General features: G+C 43.0%; 2 protein-coding genes across 4 annotated transcripts; one reads left to right on the top strand and one right to left on the bottom strand.

The window, feature by feature from the left end:
- The first annotated feature begins 68 nt into the window (after positions 1–68).
- LOC6732995 (protein PALS2) lies at positions 69–8,421 on the top strand. 3 transcript variants are annotated; one of them, XM_039292763.2, is made up of 10 exons: positions 69–449; positions 991–1,088; positions 4,816–4,968; positions 5,421–5,855; positions 6,357–6,455; positions 6,521–6,682; positions 6,738–6,948; positions 7,018–7,349; positions 7,410–7,484; positions 7,647–8,421. In XM_039292763.2, exons 1-10 carry the CDS (start codon positions 344–346, stop codon positions 7,821–7,823), a joined length of 1,848 nt encoding a protein of 615 aa, XP_039148697.1. In that variant the 5' UTR covers positions 69–343; the 3' UTR covers positions 7,824–8,421. The 3 variants fall into 3 exon arrangements, with proteins under 3 accessions (XP_039148697.1, XP_016025677.1, XP_016025679.1); XM_016178018.3 differs by having other exon boundaries at positions 5,421–5,918; XM_016178020.3 differs by lacking the exons at positions 69–449; positions 991–1,088 and adding an exon at positions 2,876–2,976 and having other exon boundaries at positions 5,421–5,918.
- On the bottom strand, positions 8,407–9,436 carry LOC6732994 (proteasome maturation protein). Its single transcript, XM_002080037.4, has 3 exons — positions 9,278–9,436; positions 8,948–9,213; positions 8,407–8,670 (listed from the first exon to the last, which is right to left on the bottom strand). Exons 1-3 carry the CDS (start codon positions 9,278–9,280, stop codon positions 8,535–8,537), a joined length of 405 nt encoding a protein of 134 aa, XP_002080073.1. The 5' UTR covers positions 9,281–9,436; the 3' UTR covers positions 8,407–8,534.
- Positions 9,437–13,279: the final 3,843 nt, after the last annotated feature.

Below are 13,279 nucleotides of genomic sequence, written 5' to 3'. Positions count from 1 at the left end.
TTCTCATTTCAAGGAGCTTTGATTTTGGCATCACCTGCAACAAAAGCGGTTTTGAGTTTAGTTAGCCTCTTTCTCACAAACAAGTCGGTTGTCTGTTCGCTGGTGGAGGAGTGTAATTCTTGGCCGCGCTTTTGTTTTTGTTGTTTGCGTGGCGTTGTGTTTATAACAATAACAACAAGTGACTATCACTGGAAGACATGTTGTCTTTAAGTAGCTAAGCATATGGCTGGCTAAGAAACAAAAAACACAAGGGTTAGAACCCTTTCTTGGCCGAAATACGAGACTGTCCTCCGGGGTTACTTCATTTGGGCTGTTATTTTGGCCACCTCCCAGTTCCTTCGAAATGGTTCGGTGGAGCGCGCGGTCGCGGCGCCAAGCTCGTCAGGATAAAGTGGAGCTATTGGCCAGCAACAACAAAGTGAATGGCGAGGACGATACGTCCGATAACGGTACGTGCCATGGGTGTCCTCAAAAGGATAATTTTAAGCGAAATTTATACATCCAAAACTATCATTTTATTATTGCTTTTTGTTCCTTTAAGGCTCTGTCAATAAAGTTTTAATTTTGAAGATTTAAAGTGTTAAAATAGCTACAAGACTTACACACTTAAATATTTTATTTGAATGCCCTATAAATAAATCATAATGATAAATATTCAAAGAGTGAAACGATGGCAAGAGTTATGTTGCATTTCAGTAAACCTGATTGAATATAATGATTTGTACTCAAAGCTAAGAATAATCTGAAACCTGTTTGCAGATATGCGGTTTTTAAATGTATTTACAATAATACGATAACAAAAAATGTGATTTTAAATGAAATAAGCAGATAAATGTATATCTAAATATTTCCCTCTAAAATTCCATCACTCGCCTTTCTATGATGAATTGAAAGGGTAGCATTAAGCTGCCAAAACGACTGTCATTTCATCTGTTTCCGATTGCCATTTAACGACTGCGATTAATCTAAAACACTTTCGCTCCGTTTTAGCCGCCTTTCGCAACTCGACCGACCTATCCGACCACGATGAGATCTTCCTCAAGGGATTGCTGCGTAGTAACTCCAACACGCCCCACAAGGAACTGATGGCAAGTAGACCAGAACAAATAAACGTAAAAAGGCGAGAAAAAATATCTCTGTACAATTTCTGACCCACTTATTCGTCTTCGAGCATCTGCTCAATAAGAAAAGTGCGCATACGGTTTTCCGCCCATTTTCCATACCCAGCCCCACACACACACACTTTCCACATTTGTGTTTACTTCATCGATGGCATTGCATGCTGATTTTTCGGTCTAGATAGAATTTTCCGGGCTGTTTGTATGTGCGTGTGTTTGCTTTTCTTATTACATCATTTTCCTTGCCCCCACAAGCGCCAAAAAGAAAAGAAAATCCTTCTGTATTAAAAAAGATTTTCTCGCTTTAGCCATGTACTGCAATTGTTTTTTTTCGGCTTCGTTATGGCCCATTAGCACTTGCTGTTATTTTTTGCCTTCCTCTTTTGAGTTTTCGCACTAAACTTGACCTCTATTGCCTCGGCAGATGAGTTGCCTTCATGCAGATGGGAGGCATTTAATTAGATCATCGTGACATAACCACTGAAGTGGAAACTATCTTGACCTGGCACATTTATCGCCTCCTCTGAGGTTTCTTACGGCAAAAGAACTGCCAGAAAGTTTGTAGCCCAATCAAATTGTAAATATTATTTGCGGTTCCTGTGGCAAACACGCAGGCCAACTAGGAAAACAATGAGTGGCAGTTACAACCAAAATTAAAACGAATTTATTGTGCTCTGTTTTATATATCTATACACTCTGATTAATTTTTAAAAAATAATTGAAATTGGAAACATTTAAATAAAAGTGGCCTTTTTCAAGCACACTTTCACTTTATGTAAAGTTATTCTGTTGGAGAATAATAAACAAGTAGGAAATTAAATAGTGTGTTAAAATAGACGTAAAACAAAGATTATTAAGACCCAAACTTGCAGTACAGAAAAGCCAAATACAGCAAATATTATGGAAAGCGACATCGCGTGACGACCATAATTAGAATCCAACATTTTCCGAGGTATTTTCCTGGGCAGGCTCATTCGATTGTGGTTTCTGCTGTGGTCGGTCGGCGGCTGTTGGGAAAGGCAGTGAAAGTAATTAAGCCACGAGTCACGAGATAAGAAAATATGAAATGTCACTACCAGCTCCCCTGTTTTCCTTTCCCCAACTCGCCTGTCGTCACCGCTCCTTGGAACACTCCCCCATTTTATGCAGATTACATAAAACGCGACCCAAGTCGCCGTGCCAACTCTTTGACATCAACGCCCCAAAGAAGTTGTGTGTATTTGAGTGTGAATAAGAGAACCGGTTTGAAAACATTTTCCAACGTAAACACTACGCTTTTTATGCTACCTGCGCTCGAAAACGATGCACAAAAGCGCCCAACTCGTTGGCCTACTAATGCAGCTGTGGTCGGGAGTACGAAAAAGCTAGCTATAAGATGCTGTTACCAATTAAGTTGGTAACGATATTGCGGTAAATGTTAAAGCCAAACTTGCTTATTTAATTTACTCTTTCATTAAACAAAGTATTAAAATAGTAAAGTATACATAATAGTATTTAAATTATAATATTTGGAAACCAGGCTATGTAATTTCAGTATAACATTTAACACAACATTTTAATATATTTTAGATATACCCCAAGTATGTGTTTGTATTTCAAAAAGTTTTCTACAGTTTAAAATAGTTTTCATTAACAGAAAGAGAGGGCGCGCCACTGCTGATTTTAAGTCACTGTAAAGTCAGCTAACATGTGAATAACAGACTGCGTACAGTTGTAACTTGGCTCACGCGGAGCTTTTTTCACGGCAAGCCAGCGGCAAGCGAGCTGAGCATGAAGCAAAGCTAGCCCTAACTTGCTCACTAGCTCTCGCCGCCTGCTTCCAGAGCTCGTGAGTCAGTTAGTTGCGAACAGTGCTAAGGTGAGGTTCACATTCCGGTTTGAAACGCGCGCTTCGGTGGTTTTGGCCCATTCGAATGAGTGAGCATTGGTGCCTGACTGTATAGGTGTTTTACGGTGGTGTTTGTGAGCGTGGCTTAAACGGGCGGCTTGAAACCGAAAAGCAACAGTTAGTTGGTGCTCTCTCTGCCCTCTCTCTCTATCGAATTCAACGATGTTCATAAACCATTTTCCGTGTGAAAATTAATAAGCCCACTTCAGGTGCTAATTACGAACCGATCAATATTATTGTAAAAACGGAAAAACGAAAAACTGGAGCAGTTATTAGTGTGTTGTGCTAGTGCCTTGGTAACCCCGCTGCATAAAGCTTTTTGAATTGATGACGTAGTCGCCGAGAACTGTTTTGTAACCTGGCCAACAAGCAGTAACTGTCTTGGCCATGCTTTGGCATTTCCAAAACCCCAAACTCCATACTATGAAACTCAAAAAGAGTGGCTCTCTCCACACGCACACATATGCACGACAAGCGCTCAGCAGCGTTTTGGGAGTGGCTCCAAAAAATAAAAAAATAAAAAACAAAAAACAAATAAAAGTCAACTGAAAATATGAACAACTGTTAATGTTATTGCATACTTAATGCCATTAAGGTCTTATAACTTTATCAAGTTGCTTTGGTTATTTTAGGTTAAATATTTCACACCACTATTAGCCTTCGAATAAGAAACAAATTCGCCACTTGTTTACGTGCTTTCCAGTGTGTGTGTCTAATTATCAACTTACTTAATTAGTAAGCACCTGTTGCGGTACACAATATTTTGAGGCAATTTTAAACTGACGTTGTCATGACGAAAACATTTTGCTGAGTGGAGGTGAAAGCCCAGGCCAGAGTATCAATAACAAATGTGGGTGTGTGTGAAAAAGGGTGGGGACTGTCTGTCGCGTGGGGCTTCTTCACAGTTTTTCACACGGAAAAGGGCTTAGCTAGGGAAAATCCGTGGAGCGCTGCGGAAATACGATCTTCGCTGGTTCGATAAATAAACAAACAAATGCAGTCGGGATTACTCATCCACAAATACGTATATAAATGCGATCAAAAGCTTATCTTGGAAAACCATATATATCCATAAGTATAGAATATAACAACTCATTCCAAAGAGTTTTATATAGCTCAAAACTCACACTTATAAAACCATTAAAACTATAAATATGTTATAGTTGGATGAAATTCCATTCAGGTTTGTAGACACAAACCACTGACAAGTTTCCCAGAATAGAGTTCTTGTGCAGAGAATGCATTCTTCTCGCTTTCTGCTTATCAATTCTCCAGCGATAGTGCCGCTCTTCGGATTTCAGAGAGCGGAGGAGAAAAGCACTCCCACGTTAAATTCGCATAAATATTGCATGAGCTGACTCAGATGACTTTCCCATCGTGGGCGGAAACTGCCAATGGGCCCAGAATAAGTACAATGGACGCAAGAAGCAGGGAACAACAAACGCTGTAGTTGTAGACGGGGACAAATGGAGCCGGAAGATGAAATTATGTGCAATTAAAGCAGAGAACTCACTTTTCATGCGACCCAAATTCAAATGGCAAGCGACCCAATTTTTGACCTAAGACTCCGCACACTGTGTTGTCAGCGTGGAGCAGAGTTCACCCGGGGTTAAATGGCATGACATATATATATAGCGAGCACATGGAGAGCCAGAGAAGTCTGCCCAAAAGCTGGACCAATTAACGCACTCACTCAATTAAGGCGGAGGCATCTTAACTTGACCTAGGGCAGGCACGCCCAGACGAAGAGCTCTGAATTTAATTAGCCGCACATGACGAACTCATCTCTCCGCTTCTCTGCCATTCCAGCTGAATCCGACCGAGCCGCAGCCAGTGCCACTATTCCTGCCCGCTCATCTGAACAACAAGCCCATCTGCGACGACATCATCCGCAAGTTCTCACCCTCGAGGCGCCTGGAGTCGCGAGAGCTCGCCAAGCTTCTCGCCCAGCCGCATTTTCGTGTAAGTAGCCAGGGAAAGTCGTGGCGAAAGCCTCTCTATTTGGGCTTGGATCTGGAAAACTCAGCACCCAGGATATAGTGTGGAACACATGGATCTGACCATGATCTATTATTCATGAAGTGCATACTGAAGTATGTTTCTGAGATGCACCTAAGATACTGTATCTTTTACTCTTTCTGCATCCGGTAGCTAGTTCTTTGTATATCAGTTGCTGAGTTATCCAACATTTAAAACAAACACCATCCAGGCAATATCAAAAGTTTTCATTGAGGCTGTCGCTTCCCTATTGCTGAGTAAGGTCTGCTAAGAAGGCGATGGTGTCTGAAAACGTGCTCTACTCGAAATGTTTGTTTTCTTAAGCCATAGGCTCATCAAAATCTGATGGACCCTTCCCGTTAAGTGAGGGATCATGCTAGTATTGACATTGTTTTAACAACTTATTCTTCCTTCAGGCTCTTTTGCGCGCCCATGATGAGATAGGAGCACTCTACGAGCAACGACTTAAAGCTGCCGGGGGATCCACCAGCCAACTAGAGATCGCCAGCCAACGCCAATCGGGAGGCTACCTGTTCACCGAGGACGTCCTCAACACCAAGATGCCAGTGGAGACCATCAAGATGGTGGGTCTGCGCCGAGATCCCAGCAAGCCGCTCGGCCTGACCGTCGAACTGGACGAGTTCAAGCAGCTGGTGGTGGCCAGGATTCTGGCGGGCGGGGTGATCGACAAACAGAGCATGCTGCACGTGGGCGATGTCATCCTGGAGGTGAACGGCACGCCCGTTCGCACTCCCGACGAGCTGCAGGTGGAGGTGTCGCGGGCCAAGGAGAATCTCACCCTCAAGATCGGGCCCAACGTGGACGAGGAGATCAAGAGCGGGCGCTACACTGTGAGTGGGGGTCAGGTAAAACAGAATGGCATCGCGAGTCTCGAGACGGGCAAGAAACTGACGGTAAGTTCGATGTTGGCTTGAAGGTTCCTCCCACAGATTGCTGCTTGTTTGCATGAGTCCTGATTAGTTGGAAGTTCATCCCAATAAGTTTATTGGCCAGTTAAAATTCAAATAATGAATCTTGAACAATGTTCTTGCCCAGAAAGGGTTTTTGGTTTGTTGTGCTTGCCAACTTAAATGTTTAGCCATCCAGTTGTACGCTAATTACTCACTTATGACCGTTTTTATTTGAAAAGTAATCAGTAATAGTTTAGTTATCAAACCCAACTTACTCAAAATATTGAAGTCACCAGCGCAATAAGTTACTATTAGACAACGAATTCCCTTGAAATTTCTCAAATCGCTTGCAACTAAGTAAGTAAATCTTGGCATAGTAAAGCTACTAAAAGAGTTAAATGCTTAAATATTAACTAAGTTTGTGTTTTCCTATACCAACAGTGCTACATGCGTGCACTCTTCACATACAATCCTTCCGAAGATTCCTTGCTGCCGTGCAGGGACATTGGATTGCCCTTCAAGTCGGGCGACATTTTGCAGGTGAGTTGGTCAGAAAAACACCCGTCTAGTTATCCTGATCAACGTGCATCATCCGTGCATTGCAGATCATCAACGTAAAGGATCCCAACTGGTGGCAGGCCAAGAACATTACTGCCGAATCTGACAAGATTGGACTCATACCATCCCAAGAGCTGGAGGAGCGGCGCAAAGCCTTTGTGGCCCCCGAGGCGGACTACGTTCACAAGATTGGCATTTGCGGAACAAGGGTGAGTTTTCATAGTCTCCCAATGGGCACCCAGTAAACATTGGGTATCGCAACAGATCTCGAAGCGAAAGCGCAAGACCATGTACCGATCGGTGGCCAACTGCGAGTTCGACAAGGCTGAGTTGCTGCTCTATGAGGAGGTCACGCGGATGCCGCCGTTCCGCAGGAAAACCCTGGTTCTCATCGGAGTTTCCGGAGTGGGAAGACGAACGCTCAAGAATCGGCTGATCAACAGCGATGTGGACAAGTTCGGAGCGGTCATTCCACGTAAGCACATTTAAGCTCATTTTGGGTATTAATATTCATAAATGTATTGTGTTCGTGGAACAACTTCAGATACCAGTCGCCCCAAGCGCGCCTTGGAGGAGAACGGCAGTAGCTACTGGTTCATGGACCGCGAGGAGATGGAAGAGGCCGTGCGGAACAACGAGTTCCTGGAGTACGGCGAGCACAATGGCAATCTGTACGGCACCCATTTGCAGTCCATCAAGGACGTGATCAACAGTGGGCGCATGTGCATCCTGGATTGTGCCCCGAATGCCCTGAAGATCCTGCACAACAGCCAGGAACTGATGCCTTTTGTCATCTTCGTGGCAGCGCCGGGCATGGAGCAGCTCAAGACCATCTATGCGGATCGCAGGGCCACGGGCTCCAACCGGAATTTATCTGTATGTTTGACGTAGCCCCCTAGACTAGGCACTCCTCTAATCCGAGCACGTATTCCACAGTTTGATCGCCAGAGTTCCATAAGATTCAGCTCCAGACGCGCCCGTACGCTCGAGTCCCTAGCGTCGCTGTATGAGGTAATGTGTCCTGACCTATCCTTAACTGCAATAACGTATAAATTGTGCTTAACTCACTCATCCGCTTGGCGCACCTAGGCCACCCTGGTAGCCCTGTTAGATCTCTGCCTGAATACCCAAACATTGCTTAACACATTCGCTTTCTATGACTCTTCCGCACAGGACGACGACCTGGTCGCCACCGTCGAGGAGAGCAGCTTCGTCCAGCGCAAGTACGAGAAATACTTCGACATGGTCATCGTGAACGAGGACTTCGATGAGACGTTCCGTCAGGTGGTGGAGACGCTAGATCAGATGAGCCACGAGGAGCAGTGGGTGCCTGTCAACTGGATCTACTAGAACGGAGACTCCACCCAAAACCCTTTGCAATTTCGCCTTCTTGCATATAGAAGAATATATACTACAACAATCGAATGCCTATCATCACAATTAAAGGGATAATTCCAGTAATTGAAGCTTAAACTCGCAACACAATGCAAATCTAGCGAATAGCATTTAAAACGCTACCGATTTCAATATTTATTGTTGATTAGATGTTTTGCTTGAGGAATGTATAATGCGTTTTATTAACTATGTTTATCTCAATTACTGTTATTTTCCTCTTTAAATATAAATCATGTATATATGCAATGTTTGTATAAGTTGAAATGCGCCCTCCGTTTACAATTCAGTTTTCCTTAAGTATAAGCCTAATTTTACGAAACGAATTCGTCCATTTTACCATCTCTTGTTTTATTTTTACAAATAATGAATGATGTCAACGCATATCTCTTCGGTTTATTATTTTAACGAATCTCCTCAGTACAACAACCTTCTGCCAATATTTTCGTGTAGTTTTTAGATTTGTTTGAATAAAATGTGTAAGTTTAACGAATTAGTTAAATGTATTGATGTGAAGTAAAACAAACGAAATACGAATAAATTTGGCTCAAAGAAATGGTGAATTTTGTGTACTGGTCGCACCAAAATATATTTTATTTGCTGATCTTAAGAGTGTCTTAGAGTGTAAAGGCCGAATGCCAGGCATTTAGCAACTTCATTTGCAGGGACTTATTGGTAAATTCCCAGAGATTTCTCCACCACAGCGTGGGGCTGACGCATTTGCTCGCTGTACTCGGGCAAGTTCATGAAGTCCTCGAAGCCAATGGAATCACAGCGGCCAGTCAGGACATCGTCCATGAAGTTGCTGCAATATAAGGGAAGGAATTACTATACAAGAAAAGTGGCCATTGCTGGGTTTTTGCGTATAATGGTACCATGGGAATCACAGGTATACTGGTATATGGTACGTATGTAGGTACGTATATAGGTATCGTTATTAGGCAAGTTTAGATTTTCTAGACTGCCAAAGACTGTAGGATATCCCAGAACTCGCTGGGATTCTTATGTGGAAACAGAAGCTTCCTGGGTGCTCCTGCCCTTGCAGATTCCTGAGAAGTTCCCAGACCGGGCTAGATGCTCACCTGGACGGAAGGAAGGGCAGACGGCCCACCTGGCGTGCGGCGAAGCGCTCCATGCCCATCTTGAGGGGCACGCCGAGGCCCTCGTGGTTGCGCAGCATCTGCATATTCAGGTTGTACTGGTGCTCGTTGTAGTTCAGCTCGGAGTCGCGCAGCCGGTGGACGTGGGCCAGTTGGTTCAGGCAGTTGGCCTCCGTGGGCATTCCCACACGGCCGGTGGCGTTCAGCACGGACACCTCGGCGGGCTGGACTTTCAGTGATGGCTGATACTGTATTGCGGGGGGTTTTCACTTCGTTAGCGGCTCTACTAAAGGCACTCATCGAGGTACTTACCATATTCGCAAGCGGTTTTAGGATGAAAATGCGGTGAATTACAATATTTCTTGAATGACAAACAAATTCCGTGCGAATTAGAGCTGGTACTTGGGTCGTTGCCTACTCGATATCAACAATGTGTGACCAGATAATCGAATAGAAAGCAAGTTATCGACTAGAATCGAAAACACCAGCGTAGAAACGTAGAAAGACTGGCAACTCTTGGCATGTGCAGAAATCAGTATGGCAGCTCCAAATAGTGCTAGCATGGATTCAATCCATTTTGACCCACATACATTTTAGCTAGGTTAAAAACCATTGCAGGGTACAAAAATGCGGCATATCCGGCATATCCGGCAAATGAATTACGATTGGAAATTATTTACCCCAAATATTCCAATCCAATTTGATTATTAAAAGAAAATATCTATATTTGTATAGTAAAAACGCAGCACTATTTGAAATACACTTTAATTGTAATCGTGTTGATGGGTAAAATTTGGTCTATGTAAATTGGCGTTATTAGCGCACTTAGCACTTCGGTCAAGTGACGAACTTGAGTGTTGTGATTAATTACACCCTCGCTGGCCAGCAACGCACATCCGAAAGATACAAACGTATCGATCTCGGCCGCAGCTCTAATCAATTCGATCAACAAAAGAACTGAATCGCTGGCTGGCTGGCCGGGGTTTTGTTTTTCTTTTCGCCCACACCTTTTAGCGGCTTTTATGATCTTCTGCTCCACAGAGACGCGATTCATTTGCATCGAGTGACAAACGCGAACGAATGCGAATGCGAGGAGCCCAAATCACACGACAGGGCTTAATTAGTGCATGGTCACTAATAAAGACTCGGCCAGTGGATGTTGTGTTAATCAAACTCCCGCACACAATAGCCCAAACTGTCTCCGGCCATCCGATCCGATCCTATCCAATCTGAACTTGAAAATCCGAATGGAAACGTCAACCGGATGGATGGATCTTCACCTTCACTTTAGGCTAAAAGGTAGTGCGTAAATTATGATTTATGCCCATTTACTAAGTTTAAAACTGCAAATGAGCGAACTACATACATGTTCCTGCATTGTAATTTATAACTTTAATCATTTCAATATTTGTATGGATGAGCATTGTAATACAAATGCAAATACACATTTTATACATTTATAGCTTTAAAGTTGCCTTCAAAGTTAAATTAAAGTCGATATTAACATTTATTAGATAATTTAAAAGATCAGCCCTATTTTTAATGAATGAATTCTATATTAAGCAACTGACAAAATGATAAGTAAATTTAATCAGCAGACAATTCGAGAATTTACAATAAGAATATCGCAATGGGCATATTTATGGCCTTAAGTTGATAAAAATATCATCAGTACTTATTTCATAAGTTTTTATTACTTGGAGATGCGATCATTTCGGATGCAACTTATGTTGATTTAATCGATTAGTCTATAAATAAATTAAGTTAGAATAAACACTAATTACTGGCATCGATTTTAGCTCACTAGCATTGCTACTTTGACTTATTTGTTAATACAATAATTTCAGTTCCCTGTCAATTTTGCCGCTCGAAGAGTTCAAAAAAACTGAATCTCATACCACGATTGATTTATAACGTTTACTTTCTGTTTTACTGCCTTTGACCAATTAATACACAGTAGAGCAGTACGAGGCGAATCAACCAATTCAGCCAGTCCAATATATGGCCATAAGGATGGCCAAGAGCCAACTATGTATGCTCGGATGGAGATGGAGATCTCAGGGCGAGAAGATCGAAATGTAAAAGTCAAATAAAAATATAACGTCGAGAATTAACATTTTTTCACAGCAATAAATGCATAAAAGTCGAAGATGTGTATTCAAAGAAGTGAAGAGTCGTGGGTTCAACTAGGGGACTCTTCAGCTGAGGGAATTCCTTCTAAAACAGCTTGATTGGTCTGATATTTATATTTCTTAATACACACACAGAGAAATAACTGGGTAAAAACAGAGATCACACCAGAAGAGATTTAATTAATAAATTTAAGGTGTATTTTTAGTTTTTAATCAAATTGAAGTACAACATAAAAGGGTGTTTCTTCAGCTTTTTAAGAATTATTCGAAACATCCAAAGGCACGATTTCCCTCAGTGCACAAGTACACCCATTTCTGTACGACGTATATGGTATAAAATTTACAATCTTCTGCAGGCCGGCTCCGCTGGATGCTGCCCTCCGTCCGCCATTGTCGTCGCTAATAGAGACATACAACCTCCACTGGGAATTGATCTTGGATCGAATCGAAAGAGCAGGAGGCTTCGTTAACAGCACCAAAAGTTCGAATGTTTCGTTACTTTTCCCGGCTGCCATAAACTTTTATGGCTGCAAGACGCAGCGGAAGACGAGGACAATGGGTCTTGGACCTGGGATCGGGATTCGGGATTCGGGGATCAGGGAACAGGGAGCAGCTGTAAGCAGATGGCCGTCGAGATGATTGGGCATTATGCCGGACCAGGCCCGGGGCTATCCGGTATCTTTCTTTTTTTATAACCATAGGGGTCGCTGCCGCTTTGACGAGCCACCTCCTCTGGGTGCCAATTAAGATACGAGGAACTGGGCTGGAGCTGGGGCAGTAGAGTCGACCTGGACCCTATTAGCAGCCATATTGCCAGGCACTGAACGAAATGTTGAGTTCAAGACATCGAAGGAATTTAATGAATATATCACATATTAGGTAACATATGATATGAAATTCTAATTCTCGGAAATAAGAAGATTACTTAAGAAATATACTTTCCAAATAAGAGTTAAGAAAATAGGTTGGATCTCAACATACTCCCTAAAATATGGAATATAACTAGCTATCTTTTTTCTGTGCATGGGCACAATAAACGAATATCCCGTTCGTGAGTGATCTGAGTAAGATCGCTCCGCACTTTTATGGCTCCCATTCGCTAGGATCCCCCTCTCCCTCCGCCATTGGCTTCTCGTGAATCGAGATACTCTGGGCCATAAATCAAGCGGCTGAGTGAGGAGAGATGGCCAGTTTCGGCGATGCATTTCATCCATTTTTGAAAATGCCTGGACATAAGGACATGCTGTAGTCCCAAATCGAAATGGCGGACGCAAGACATAAGCTGTGAATTCGGCGTAATTTTGGCAGCGGGATGTGTAATGCAGTAGCCAGGAAAAATAGAGGGTGTACGAAAACAAAAGGCGTCGGCAAAAGTCAAAAAGCATTTCGATACGCCAGGATGACCAAAGGCCAGCGACCAGAATGGAACGGGTTGGGCCGCCGAGTTCCACCAAATCGGGGATATATATATACGCAATGCATATCTCTGCCGATCTGCCGACATGTGCATGTGGCGTAACAGAAACAGAAACAAATGCAAACACTCACTGCAGTCGTCCGCTCCCAATTTGGTATGTATTTTTTAGCGTGTAGGTGTGAAAACGGAGTCCACTTCCTTTATCGGGGGAATGTGTTTTGGGTTTTTTGCTTTATTTCTGGTGGTTGGTTGGTTGGTTGCTGCCTGCCCGGGAGGGGGTATTTTGCATCTTGGCTGACACACAAGTCCAAATATTTTCAGTGCGAAATGAAAACGAAATAAAACCCTGACTCGCTGCTGTTTAATCTGAAAACGTTTTCCGATTCGGTCACGGTCCTCTTCGGTTGGAAACCCGCTGTATCAAAATGTGGACAGGTCGTATATTTTGCCTCGCATCGGCTTGGACATTTCCGATTCTGCTAATCGCTGGTCCTATAAATCAACCCCTTAAGAGCCCCAGCCGGGTACAATCTCTCTATGCGGTGCCATACTAGACTACAAGTGCTAGTTGTGTACTATACCATATATGTACGATCCGATCGTCTGGCACTTCAGATCGCCATGTTTGTTGTGACGGGCGCCAAGTCAACAGGTCGCTTCCTTGCATTCCATCTATTGATGAACTATATTCACACGCATGTGTGTACATAGATCGGCTGGGATTTCATTTAAATTTTCTGATTTATTGCAGCTGTAAATTCAAGT

This window comes from Drosophila simulans, chromosome 2L, assembly GCF_016746395.2.
Source record: "Drosophila simulans strain w501 chromosome 2L, Prin_Dsim_3.1, whole genome shotgun sequence".
Taxonomy (NCBI): Eukaryota; Metazoa; Arthropoda; class Insecta; order Diptera; family Drosophilidae; genus Drosophila; species Drosophila simulans.
The sequence above is the reverse complement of the archived record's forward strand: the minus strand, read 5'-3'. Positions and strand labels throughout refer to the sequence as shown.